Consider the following 13,870-nt stretch of genomic DNA (forward strand, 5'->3'; position numbering starts at 1 on the left):
CTTATCAGACCAGGCAACATTTTTCCAGTCTTCAACTGTCCAATTTTGGTGAGCTCTTGCAAATTGTAGCCTCTTTTTCCTATTTGTAGTGGAGATGAGTGGTACCCGGTGGGGTCTTCTGCTGTTGTAGCCCATCCGCCTCAAGGTTGTGCGTGTTGTGGCTTCACAAATGCTTTGCTGCATACCTCGGTTGTAACGAGTGGTCATTTCAGTCAAAGTTGCTCTTCTATCAGCTTGAATCAGTCGGCCCGTTCTCCTCTGACCTCTAGCATCAACAAGGCATTTTCGCCCACAGGACTGCCGCATACTGGATGTTTTTCCCTTTTCACACCATTCTTTGTAAACCGTAGAAATGGTTGTGCGTGAAAATCCCAGTAACTGAGCAGATTGTGAAATACTCAGACCGGCCCGTCTGGCACCAACAACCGTGCCACGCTCAAAATTGCTTAAATCACCTTTCTTTCCCATTCTGACATTCAGTTTGGAGTTCAGGAGATTGTCTTGACCAGGACCACACCCCTAAATGCATTGAAGCAACTGCCATGTGATTGGTTGATTAGATAATTGCATTAATGAGAAATTGAACAGGTGTTCCTAATAATCCTTTAGGTGAGTGTAAATATTATATATATATCTTTACATTACATCAGTATTATGTAATCAGTTTAATGCATATATATAACTTGCCCTTCAGCATGCTGCCATCTGCCCAATGAAGACCTTTTTTCAGTTCTATAAAGGTTTTGGAATTATAAAGTTTTGATCCTCACCTCCCAGCAAAGCCTGAGACGTCATCGTAGCTGTCGTACACATCCAGGTAATCCGCCAGACACGATGCGTCGTCCTCCACGTCAAACTCCAGGAAGTGGAGGCGGATCCTCTGGCCCAGGCGCACACGGATGTGCCAGTAGCAGATCTGTTCGTCCTGATACTCCTCAGGGAAGCCAGGAGACTGAATGATCTTCTGCTGATCTGTCAGCACCCCACCACACTCCTTGGCTGTAAGACAAGTGAATAACATGTAGTGATTAGTCTTCTCAAATATGTTTTTTAATGCAGAGTTTCTTAAACATAGGTTCAGGATGTTAAGTTACTGATATTTGAAACATTTCTAGCAAACACTTTATTAACTAGGCTGAATAGTTTCTATGCACCAGAACCTGTCATGACAACAGATTGGAAAATTACCACAAAATAGCCACATATTGTAGATGAAGGTAGATCATAGTCTTTGATTGTCATGAAAATGTTAAATTACCTAATTCCATAAACATCTATTGCATCCTCCAAGATCATTCAGAGATTCTCTAACTGTCTAACTACAAAAGGCATTTTGTAACTTAAAACAGAGGTACTGCACATGTTTTTGTCATTGCTGTATCTCTTGCACAGGCTCAAACCTAGTACAGCTGCAAAAAAATTAGGAGATAATTGAGGAAATATTAGACTTTTGGACTTTAGATTACAGAAGTGATGGCGCATGAGCTATCGATGCAGCAGCTTTACTGATATTTGATTAGAAGACTTTATTGGAACACTCCACTAAAAGGACAAAAGTGTTTGGACGGCCCATAGTTCGACATAGCACCTGCAAATGTTACGTTAAGTTTTTTAACCTTTATGTTTAGTGGGAAGTCTCTTGTGCGTTGTTATCTCTTGGACAGACTTGGCCAGAATGGAAGAGGTAGATTAATTTACACAACAGCTGATAACTGTGTTGAATGATTGTAGGCATTATCTGAAATGTGACAAATAGAAGACACAGCAGCTCTAAATCTGAACTCTATGAAATGCAATGTTAGGAAATGCAGCCATGTCTTTTGCTTGAGACTAAGGTTACGTTCAAACTGCAGGCCTTAATGCTCAATTCTGATTTTGTTCCCAGATCTGATTTTTTTTGTTGACAGTTCAAATTATTAAATGTGGCCCATATCAGACTCTAGTGTGAACTGTCCCTGGCCTGAAAGTGACTTGCTAACCCTCCACAGGGGTCTCCAAAGGAGACTCCCATTTTTCATTGTCCTCTAACATTACAATCCCTCTCTCTCTCTTTCTCTCTATCTCTCTCTTGCTCTACTGCGTCTGCTCGGACAAGTAGCATGTACGTAACTTAAAAAGCTCGCGGTCTGGTGGTTTTTAGGTGTAAGAAAGGGAATTTGTGGGCAGATGATAGCGAGGTAGAGGAGAAAGAGAGCTACATGTTTAATAATGGCTTTTGTGGAGCTTTTTTATTCACCTCGGCTCTGTCTACAGCAGATCTGTGACAACAGCTGCTCTAGAGTGTCGCATCAATTCCGACCTGAGTGTCCAGACGCAGGTCGCTTTTAAAAAGATCCAATATGTATCGGCTTTGGACCACATAAGAAAGTCGCCCAATTCCAAAATGCAAAAGATCAGATTCCATGTGACTTGGCCTATGGACTTATATATTTAATATTCTGTTTTCAATATATTTAATATTCTGTTTGTGAAACATTTTATATAACTACAGAAAAAGGCAGCTCTGGACCATTGTCAACTGAGAACATGTGGATAAATTTGGTGTCTGTGTTCTCAGGTGAAATGGCCATTTTAAACTTCACACAGTGTATTCCTTTAAGTAGCTGGTGGGATTGAGCATCTGTTCTTGTGAAGCATTTTGGTTTGGGGGTCTGTCTTTTGCGTGTGAGCTCCAAATGAATTCATAATAGGAAAAAGTATACCTTTTATTGAGTTAAGGAAATCAAACACACATGTTGAGACTAGTGACAATGACATCAAAAGCTTTCCCACTAGAGATCCTGGAGGGATATGAAATGTAATGCTGTTTAACATCATTTCTCATTTGTAGATCATTATAAAGTCATCTTACAGCCATCACTGGGGTCCAATTCAGACAAAATGTCTGCTGTAGACAGTGAGATGGCTTCCACGGCTGACTGACATGAGGAATAACATAATTGTAAACTTTACACGTTATATAAGAAATTCATGCTTCATACTTGTAAAATCTCACCACTGAGTATGAAACGTAGGTTGTTTGGAAATCAGAAAAAGTCTGATATTACGGAGCATTTAGCACTTAAAGAGTCCCCATTCTCACATTTGTCAGGTGGCTTCAAGTGGAAGCTAATGTTTCTACGTATATTCGGTATAAATGTTTGATAACACATTAGCCATTAACATCTTTGGAAGGTGAAATTATGTCAATGTTGTGTTTACGTATCTTTTTTGCTGCCATCAAGTGGCCACTTTGTATAACTTTAACGCAACTTTATACTTCTACTTCTACTGTACATTTACTTGACAGCAGTGGCTTTGTGTATTGAGGTTGTACACACTAAACATATAATAAATTCAAATAATATGATGCTTTGACATTTACAACACAGTGAAAGGGAGATTCTGCACGATGAGTAATTTTTTGCCACTAGGAGGCAGAAAAAACTAAAAAATGTTTTGTTTCAGTCGTTACCCTTTGTGTTTCTGTGTGTACCGGATAGATCCAGGAGCGCTGCACTTGAGGAAAGTGTATGGAAATCGGGCAGTTTTTCTCTCAAATACTTATTTTTTTTATCAGCCTAAAAAATCTCAAATTGGCCGGGCATTATTTCAAAACATGGGACTTTAAACAGGAATAGAAACATGCGTTGTGAGCGTTGTTTATGATTTAATACTGAATGAATCAAGCACATTGTGAAATGCATTAAAGTTTGACTCTTTGTGACTCTGGTGAATCATTCAGGCTTGGTGGTTTTTACTCATGATCTCACTCATAGGCCAGCCTGTGTGTTTGTTATCACTTGCTCAGTTACTCACTGACATCTTATCCAGACTGCTCTCACTCCCTCCAGGTTTATTCTTGGTCTGACCATGATAACTCACAGGGTGGCGCTGAGATTGTGGCTTTGAGTCAAGGCAAAAATAAGTCTTCTCTTCCTCTCTGTGGAGCCATCCTGCTCTGGTTAGGCTCTCTATATTATCGCTCACGTTGGAGTGGAAGCAGTGGAGATGAAAGCACCCTGAGTGAGTCTGTGGAGCCTCAGACTAAATCAGTCTAAAACAGTTTTTATATATTTTTTAAAATAGAGTTGAACTAAATATATTGTGAAAGCGGTCATTCGTGAACCTATAGAGAATAATTACCCAACTCCACGTCTTAATGTTTTTTTTTTTGGTTGTCTTGCAGCTAATTGTTTTGGCTTTATGGCATAAAAAATAAATTTTTCTTATTAACCCCATTTTCAGCATAAAGGTTCCAAGGGGCAACTGTGGCTCAGGAGGTGGAGCGGGTTGCCCGGCGGTTCAATCCCTGACTCTTCTCCAGGCTGCGTGTCGAAGTATCCTTGGGCAAGATACTGAACCCCGAATTGCCTCAGGTGGCTGTTCCGCCAGTGTATGAATGTGTGTGAATGTTTGAGCACTTAGGCTCAGTGTGTGAATGTAGTGTAAAAAGTGCTTTGAGTGGTCGAAAAGACTAGAAAGGCGCTATACAAGTACGGAGCATTTACAAATTCACTGACAGTTGTTTTATGACACGTTAGCCATAACAAGTTTGTAAAGCAAGGTCAGGGCGGTGTGTCAGTCAGCTCTTACTTAATTTGTGGTTCTTCTAACCCCTAGTGGACACAATTTGACGACAGGTAAAAGTTGCAGAATCTCCCGCTCAGGGTTATAAATGGCAATGCATCATTTTGTTTGAGTTTATTATATTTTCAGCCTGTAAGAACTCCATCTACAAATCTACAGCTGTCAAGTAATGAAGTGGAGTAAGTTGTACAAAACAGGGAAATTACAGATGGCTGCAAACATATAAACACAACATTGACTTTTCAATATTATTTTCTAAATTTCAGTTTGCTATGACGAATGTTTTACCCAACAATGAACTATTTACACATTCAGCAGACACAAGCAACATTAGCTTTGACAGTTGTGTATCTGGCCACCTGAAAAATGTGAGCAGGTACAGGTAGCTACAGTTGATTTCCTTTCAGAGCTCTTTTGCTGAAAACTGCTGCCAGCTGTGTCCAAAAACAATGCTATGAGAGTGGTGAGACTGAACCAAACAGCACATTTGAGGACCAGAGAACCAGAACAATCAGCAGAAAGCTCTGTAGAGCTGAGGGGGAACTGCGGAGTCAAGTGATAATTCTTTGTGATCTGTGGGTTTGTCACTACGAGAGACCTCTTTCACATTACACACATTAGTAGTGCAGCTTCAGGCACAGTACTTAAGTGAATGTGCTTTGCACCTCTGTGCTTAAGCCACAGTTTACTACTCTGTTTAAAACATGTACTCACAGTGTGGGTTGTAGCAGTACACATCCCATCTCTCACTTTTGTTCAGCCTGTAGCCGTAGTCGACGATGCCAACCTTCCCAAAACCACAGTTGGCACCAGCTTTGATGATGGGGTAGCCAACACGTCCTTTGTCAAACCATCCAGCTGCACACACATGGAAACCTGAACAAGAACAAATAGTGGTTTTATGCAACAAAACTCATTCACTAATGAAAAACTACTGTATTCTGACAACCACAGTCTTTTTTCAACTCCACCAACAGGGAGTGAGTGCAGATGTAGTGTAAAAGCACTTTGAGTGGTCCTAGAAAAGTGCTATACAAATACATTACAAAAGAAAAAATCTGCATCGAAGTAACAAGGTTTTTTTTGTTTGCTATTTGGTTGTTTTTCTTATTTGTAGAGCCAGGGGCCTCAGGTTTTAGCTTAGAGTTACAATCAGCAGACCCCAGCCAGAACAGCCCAGATAAAAGGTTGGACCTCCCAGGTACTCTGCTGTGGGGAAAGCTGACGGGGAGGTGCAACATAATGCCGGAGCGAGTGGCTGGATTCAATCTCCGTGCTGAGGGAACAGCAATATAAACCCACCCAAGACAGTGTTAACAGGCCTTTGCAATGCTCATGGGACTGTTTTTAAAATTTGGAACACAGTCACGCAAAAGCAAAGCACTCGTGGAAAGAAGTGTTTCATTCAACTGCTTCCAAATTACCTTTCCCCTATGAACATAGGAACCTCTTTTCCTACATGTTAAAAGCATCCGTGGGTTTACAGATGTGTCACTGCTGTTACACCATTTGATCTGTTTCAGGGAGATAAGAAAGGTAAACTCTGTCTCAAGCGAGTTATGATGAGTTATGATCCATGCACTTTTCCTGGAGTAAATCTTCTTTGCCAAGAACTCCGCATGTGTATTGCTGATGAGATTGTGTGCGAGTTGCCGCAGACCTATTTGACGAGCCGCCTCCAGCTGTTTGTAGGTGGCCAGCTTCCCTCCCTCGTATTTGCAGACAGCCTTGGCCTCTTTATATGTTAGCTGGTATCTCCCTTTGCGCGATTCCCGATGGTAAACTCCAGCTGCTTGTTCTGTTAAAGAGAAAGACAAAAAAAGCACTGTCTAAAGCCAAGGGAGAAATGCTTGTCTGTGCTTTTGTGCTGACGCCGTCTGCAGCAACCTCCGTGATTTGTGTCCAAGCTTTAGCACAGCACTTAGTACAATTAAAGGTTTTGCTAGGCCTAAAACAGGTGCATGGGGCTAAAGCCAAGCAAGTGGCATTGTTTTTAAAGAGAAGGTGAAAGAGAAAACAGAGCTAAAACATGAACGAGACAGGCTAACTGCTAACATTTTTCTACATTTTGGAAGTTCACCAACATTTGGGTCACTTGCTCCCTGGCCTCCTCAATGGGGAGTATTCTTCTGATCCTGTTTTGGCTTTACGCATGCATGACTGCAAACTAGGCAGAAAGCACTCAGACATTAGACTCAATATGATATTTTGATCTTTTTAACCTGTTTTTACACTAATTAAACTCTGTCGCTCACTGCTACAGGACCCCAGTGCCTTTTCACTCTGATCAGCTCTGAATGGCACTCATTTTGCCGCTCAGTATAAATAGTGTTCAGTGACTTTCAGAGAGAAAAGTGCAATTTAATCTGCCATACATTAGCACTTCCTAAAGTTAAAGAAAAAAACTAAAATGTAATAGAGGACTGAAGTTGCATGAAATACTAAAAGAAAATGCTGTGCATGTGGAGGCAAGCTCATTAGCACTACGAAATACTGTTCTGCCCCTCTCACCTTGTAAAAACATAAATAATGGGGTCCATAAAGTGAGTCAAGAGGTGAATGTATGGTAGCTTCAACAGCTTGTCTGATTTGTATTTCAGTACACAGGGGGAGACACTGAAAGCTCCTGTGTCATTTCTGTAGGATTACAAAAATGTGAAAGCCCTTCAATTCCCAAAGTAACTCTCTTTTATTATGAATCTCAGCTGCTTATATTTTGGAAGGCTCTGAAATTAAGTCATTTCTCCATGTTTATTGTGCTCATGCAGCACTGAGCCAAGTCATAAACATGCAGTTTGGCACAAGAGAAAGCTGCTGGACTTGTGTGTTGCCTATTAATCCGTGTTACTCTTCACAAAATGCCTTCGTGTGGGAATATATTTTATTTTGCTGTGTTTGCAGAAAAAACAGGCACCAAACAATCTCAGGTAAAAGTAGCTGATTACATGTAAGGAGAGAGAAATATATTGCCACAAAACGCACAAATCAGATTAATACAAAACAGTTAAAACACTGGTTGATAACGTTGAACTGCTGTCCAGACTACACTATTACTATTACTAGCCAAATAAGCTACGAGTTATATGACACACTGATTATATAAATCTAATCGGTCATTACTCGATAACGTTTGTCCCGACGGGATTCTCAACTTCATCACAATTTGCCCACAAAGAAGCCAAAGTTGAGCTGCGGGCAGTAAAAACAGTAAAAAAGAAAGAAGAAGTTGTTTACCTAGCCATATGGAATTGTGAAATATTCCGTTTTTGTAGCCCCACGCCTGCGCCTCTTTCAGCAGGAAGCCGAGGATCCAGAGAAGAGTGAAGACGCGCATCCTGCAGCCCTCAGTGCGCAGCTGCTCTCCCCAGATGTTACCAGGAGCTCACTGCTGCTGGCTAGCTTTATATACGAAACACTGCTGCTTCCTCCCAGCAGAGGTGGGAATATACTGGGTTTTACTCAAGTGCTGCAGGTTAATTAACTACAATACTGGGCACACAATTCAGTATTTACAAGACGTCTAGTTTTTTTGTACTATATTTATCATCTTATGGCTGAGGTCTCCAGATTGGTACTTTTGCTACATCATAAGGTCATAAAATAGTCTTGTAATTCTGAAATGTCAACTTCTTTGGATCTTGCTTGAGCTTCATGACACAATAGGCATTCCTGTTTTACTTTCAGAGAGGGAGGTTGTAGATCAAACAGTTGAGGAGCACATAAGTTATCTGAAAGATTAAAGGTTCAATATAAAGTTCTCACATGTCAGACAGAACCAGTCAGCTCCAACATGCAGACCAGCAGGAACATTAAAAATGTTTAAACAGCCATGATTTAACTTGAAAAACAACTGCTCATCACACTTTGGGTACCTTTACATTAAATTGTGACCATGTTGCAAATACTTATTTTCTGTAACTTAAAGCTGCTTTAGTGAACTTTCAGAAGTTTAACCTCCCAACCAAGTAGAAAGACACACAAATGTGTTGTTAAATGTGTCTCTTGGTAAATTGTCTGTATTTTGTTTAGTTCTTTTCTAGTATTTGCGACCACTCAAAGCATTTTAAAGGGGACCTATTATCCATCCATCCATCCATCCATCGTCAACCACTTATCCTGCGTACAGGGTCGCGGGGGGCTGGAACCAATCCCAGCTGACATCGGGCAAAAGGCGGGGTACACCCTGGACAGGTCATCAGTCCATCACAGGGCCACACATAGACAAACAACCACTCACGCTCACACTCACACATAAGGACAATTAAGAGTCCCCAATTAACTTAGTCCGCATGTCTTTGGACGGTGGGAGGAAGGGACCTATTATGCTTTTTCATATTTTCTGGCATAGGCTATCTATAATGTTACAATGCCAGATGTTCATTTTAAACATGACCAATGCTTTAAATAATGAGGTATTTAAAAGAAATCCCTATGAGCCAAAACCTCAGATATCCCCCTTTTCTGAATGCTCTGTTTTAAACTTTTATTTTTTATTTTAAAAAGGGCTCGGATGTCATTCCGAGCCGGATTTCCATATATGGTAATTTGCTCCAAGTAGAGAATGCTGGTCACGCCCACAAAGGAACATGCAGTCCCATCCCTGCAGTAACCTGGTAAACACGTAAGGCAATGGCCAATCAGAAGGCAGTGGGCTTTGAGAGTGGGGGCCTTAAAGAGACAGGAGCATCTACAGCTTGTTTCAGACAGAGGCTGAAATGAGGGCCTACATGAAAGACCAGTATAAGAAAAAAATTTGCTTTTTTTGAACTTTGAATCATGCAAATCTACCATAGAGGAGTCACAGAACTACAATCTAGGGCTGTATAATAGGTCTCCTTTAAACTACATCACAATTCCTCCCTTTCACACACAGTCATAAACTGATGAACAGATGACTAAGTTGCCAACTACCCAACAGAAATGGAAATTAACTCATTCATACACATTCACACGTCCCATTGGGGTTCAGTGCATTGCCCAAGGACACTTCGACAGAAGGGGAGCCGGGAATCGAACCACTGACCTTCTTATAAGTGGCTGACCACTCTACCCCCTAAATCAAAGCCGCCCACACTCTTGCCAGTTTCCCAACTTAAAAAACACTAAATCACAGAGGTATTAAGCGCCATCCAGTCAGAGAGATGCAAGTTGCTCTGAACACACTAGGTGTTTTGCAAGACACAGATGAACGTAACCCTAACCCAGTATTCACTCTCCTTTTAACTCTGTCTTGCTCTCCACCAACGGCTGAGAATCTTTTTATCTGCTAGATTTGTGTGTTTCCTTAGCTAGCTGTGAGTTGCTAACTCTGGGCGGACAGTGTAAAGTGGGTTCGACAAAGCTTGTTTTGTTTAGAATCATAAAGAGCTTGATTAGCATTTTACACATTTAAGGAATTTGCTATGGTGATAAGGTGCTAAACGTAGACAATCATACAGTTGACATAAATAAATTTAAAGAATGGTAAGCCTTCTGCTGCTAGAGATGGGGTTGAGGAGAGCGGTGAGAGTGAACAAAAAGCAGTTATTGTTTCATAAACCCAAAAACAATGACCTAAAAGAGCCAAGTGAAGCTGCACAGTGGGTGATATTTTGTCTTCATGAACTATCAGTGAACTCAACATCACAGTGTAGAAATACTCTGATACAAGTATATATAAAGTATTACATGGAATATCAATTGCCTCATAATTGTACGTAAGAATACTTGAGTAAACTGAGTTACCTTCTACCACTAAAATTGATATTAATATTGCAGCTTAATTAAGTCCTTGTTTTGAATGCAGGATCATTTCTTGCGCTGTGTTTATGCTTTAGAAGAAAGGGATTGGCGTTGCTTCCCTGCAGAGTCCTGTCAGCACAGTTGCTCAACAACACAGGCCACAGGGGCATTGCAGTCCATGACACTGTGTGGGAAGTTTTTCCAGATGTTAGGTGTCTCCCACGGCTTCAATAATGGGGCAGACCACCACCAACACCTTCGGGATTGCGGTTTGCTAGTAGTTTGGAAATAGAGCACTTAAAAAGGCTGTCTGCAGCCCAAAGTACAATTTGTTTTGGATTTGGTGTCACAGTGTTTACAGGGTGGGCCCAAACACAGGACACAGACACGAGTCAGAGCTGTGGCTGTGACATTTGGACTTTTTTAATCAGGCTAACTATTCAGTGTTCACATGCAATGATTAGCGAGGCTTTAGCAAACTGAGCTGTTACCTCAATTTGCTAAAGCCTTGCGTGGCTCCTACTTTCATTTTACTTGTATCATAAATCATCAAGTCCTGTTTTTGTCACAATAAACTTAACATCCTGGTCCTGAGGAACTAGTTAACCAAACATGACGATGCTGTACAATGTCATTATTATTTTAATAACTTTAAGCAAAGCTATATCTGATACCAAATGTTTGATCAGCCTGAGTTCTACAAAATAGGGGTCCATGATCTGTGGGGTTACCAATAGGATAGCAGTTAGAAACCAGGAGGCAGCGTGTACAGTCTAATTTGTGTCAAACAATGAGGTAATGCATATTTATTTTAATAAAATATATTGATCTTTTAAATACAGTCCTTGAAAAACCACATTTAATGAGTCAGACACTGAATTGGTGTCATTACAAACTGTTTTTCAAGAGCATAAACAATGTGATACCTCAGTTTGCAGCATGATATCTCCTTTTCTCAGAATCACAGGTTCATGTTGCCGGCCACACAGACACACACACACACGTTAAAATTGTCCTGAATTGGTTCCAGGTCTGGGAGGAAATGATCTGTACCTTCTTAACTCTCAGTGTGCCTCTCCCATTCAAACCCACAAATGGAAAGTCCGTCTCAGTAATTGTGACATACTGTATATTACAACTTTAATAGGAGATTCATCATCATTTCCATGTATCCTACAACTCCAGCAAGGGCAAACCGGTTCCACAGCTTGGAGTAAGTAGTCTGTATCATGATTAATCAACAATAAGCATACACTAAATTATTTATACTACTGACATCATGTCTGTCATGACAGTCATAAATGCAAAAAAAACCCCAAACATATTAATTGTGCTCAGAAATAGGACTAAAGACAGCATAATGTTGACACGGCTCATAGAAGAGATGTTTCTTGCATATACCATTAATTTAAAACTAATTTCACTGTTGTCATTGCTTTTAGGTGAATAGGTTTATTTTAGATTGTTAGTTAATATGAAACAAAGAGGTGCATCTTGTTTAAATGGAGAGGACAAAAACATCTGTACAAATTGACATTAAGGTTTAAAATTCAAAATTAAATAGTGCAGCAGTAGTCCATTCCATTATTCATAAACAATTATTAATTATAATCCAATATTTTTAGATTAACATCAGATCAACTGAGTAAGTATGTGAAAGTCGCTTATAGTTAATTAACCCGAAGAGAGTTATCACTTAGCTCTGCAGTTCACCTCAGTTCTACCAAGTGTTTTGTTTTTACGTCCCTCAACTTTACAGTGTTGTTTTTAGGGAAAAAGCTGTAAAAAGCTACACTGACAGCAGACAGACACAGTTAAAGACTAGCTTGTGAACGTAGTGGAGCATTTCGCAGCTCAAGAGACCAAAAAGACCAAAAAGAGAGTTAAAACATTCATCAGGTGGCCTGAAACACAATTTCAAATGAATGATAATGTTGCTCTGTATCTGTGTTTAAATATCTAAGTTCGGACAATCAACATGAAGGTAATATGTGATGTCAGTGTTGTGTTGATGTCAGCTTTTAGTGTGTTGTTAAAGTCCCAATGTGCTTGAACTATTTGGAAATCATCAGCAGTACAAACAAATTCTGGAAAATTTCCGTGAGCGTTGGGGGGGTAGCGTGTGGTCGGTAATTACTACCAAATGACGTGACATCCTCTCCACACATGTCAAACACGTTTCTGGAGCAGAGCTTGTTTTATTGTTCAGGCTCTCTCTCTGGCTGACCGTTACTGTGAACTACCTCCACATGCATGTCAAATACAACAGGCCCAGATGGGGAAAGACTGGATGGGTGGAGAGAGAGCTGCAGATGATAATAGTGTCTTTGTTTCTGGACTGTGTTTTTTTCTTTAATTTTCATGGGCTGTACTGAGCGGCTTCCATGACTTAACATCCTGGCACTAGCATGTGTCAAACTGGAGCTGCTGGTGGTGCTGTTTCTCTGTCTGGTGGTCTATGACACACATGCACTCATGCATGCACAGTCAATCCCTCCTGCAAATGAAACAACACTAGACTATCATGTCTTGTTTCTATTGGTTAGTAGAAAATCCATCCATAAACTATGTCTTTGGTTTCACCAGTCATACTTTTCATAATAATATTCTTCATCAATGTTTATAAAATATGTTAGTCATTAATAAAAACATCCTCTTCTTTTGCCTTATCTTGCTTTTTAAAAATCTACTGAAAAGTTAAAAGAATGTAATTCTGTAATGCTGAATTAAAAATGTCAGCCTGCTGATGGTGAGAGGAATTTAAGTTAAGGGGTCACCAAGGTCATTAGGAATATGAGGGTGGTTTGGGCGAGGTCTCATCGTTTCCATTAAAGCCATTATAACCTTGGTTTTAAATCAAATCCAGCTCAATAGAGAAATTATCTTTTCTTTTAGGTTGGTTTGGAAGAACATGATTGGCCTCAACCCCCTCCAACAAGAATGCAGGCTGTTGTACCAGCAGAGTAATGCCCATGGCTTTTAAATGTTAAAATCTACACCCGGGTTGAGAAGCCGTCATTGAACAGAGGAGGGGGTCTACGCCACCACTTATCCCCCACTTACAATGCGGTCCTTTCATCACTTCCCAGGAAACTCAACAAACGTAACCTATTGGCCTCAGATGAAGATGCCAACGATGGTCGTTCAGTCTTGGCCTCGGCCAGAACGACTCAACAGCCAGTGAGAACTGAAGAAGCCATTTGGTGACCTGGTGCAGCCAGAACAGTCTGGAGCTCAACTCTCTGAAGACAGTGGAGATAGTCGGGGATTTCAGGAATAGCCCAGCCCCACCCTCCCCCATCATCCTGTGTGACTCCCCCGTCGCCACCGTGGACTCCTTCCGCTTCCTGGGCACCATCATCTCCCAGGACCTCAAGCTGAACGTCACCTCCCTCACCAAGAAGGCCCAGCAGAGGATGTACTTCCTGCGGCAGCTGAGGAAGTTCAGCCTGCCAAAGACAATGATGGTGCACTTCTACACCGCCATGATTGAGTCCATCCTCACTTCCTCCATCACCATCTGGTACGCTGCTGCCACTGCCAGAGACAAGGGCAGGCTGCAGCGCATCATTCGCTCTGC

The 13,870-nt window shown here is 40.9% G+C and overlaps 1 protein-coding gene across 1 annotated transcript; it reads right to left on the bottom strand.

The window, feature by feature from the left end:
• Positions 1-766: 766 nt before the first annotated feature.
• tnfaip6 (tumor necrosis factor, alpha-induced protein 6) lies at positions 767-7,921 on the bottom strand. Its single transcript, XM_046054574.1, has 4 exons — positions 7,804-7,921; positions 6,230-6,367; positions 5,284-5,445; positions 767-999 (listed from the first exon to the last, which is right to left on the bottom strand). The coding sequence occupies exons 1-4, from the start codon at positions 7,901-7,903 to the stop codon at positions 767-769; spliced, it is 633 nt and encodes a 210-aa protein (XP_045910530.1). The 5' UTR covers positions 7,904-7,921.
• Between the last annotated feature and the right edge of the window lie 5,949 nt (positions 7,922-13,870).

This window comes from Micropterus dolomieu, linkage group LG07 (genome assembly GCF_021292245.1).
Source record: "Micropterus dolomieu isolate WLL.071019.BEF.003 ecotype Adirondacks linkage group LG07, ASM2129224v1, whole genome shotgun sequence".
NCBI lineage: Eukaryota > Metazoa > Chordata > Actinopteri > Centrarchiformes > Centrarchidae > Micropterus > Micropterus dolomieu.

What these genes read in the sequence shown, in the direction of transcription:
- tnfaip6 (XM_046054574.1), bottom strand. Translation starts at nt 7,903, where the DNA reads ATGCGCGTCTTCACTCTTCTCTGGATCCTCGGCTTCCTGCTGAAAGAG. An exon ending in TCACAATTCCATATGGCTAG is followed by an intron (nt 6,368 to 7,803) that starts GTAAACAACTTC and finishes TCTCTTTAACAG; the next exon opens with AACAAGCAGCTGGAGTTTAC. An exon ending in GTACTGCTACAACCCACACT is followed by an intron (nt 1,000 to 5,283) that starts GTGAGTACATGT and finishes CTTGTCTTACAG; the next exon opens with CCAAGGAGTGTGGTGGGGTG.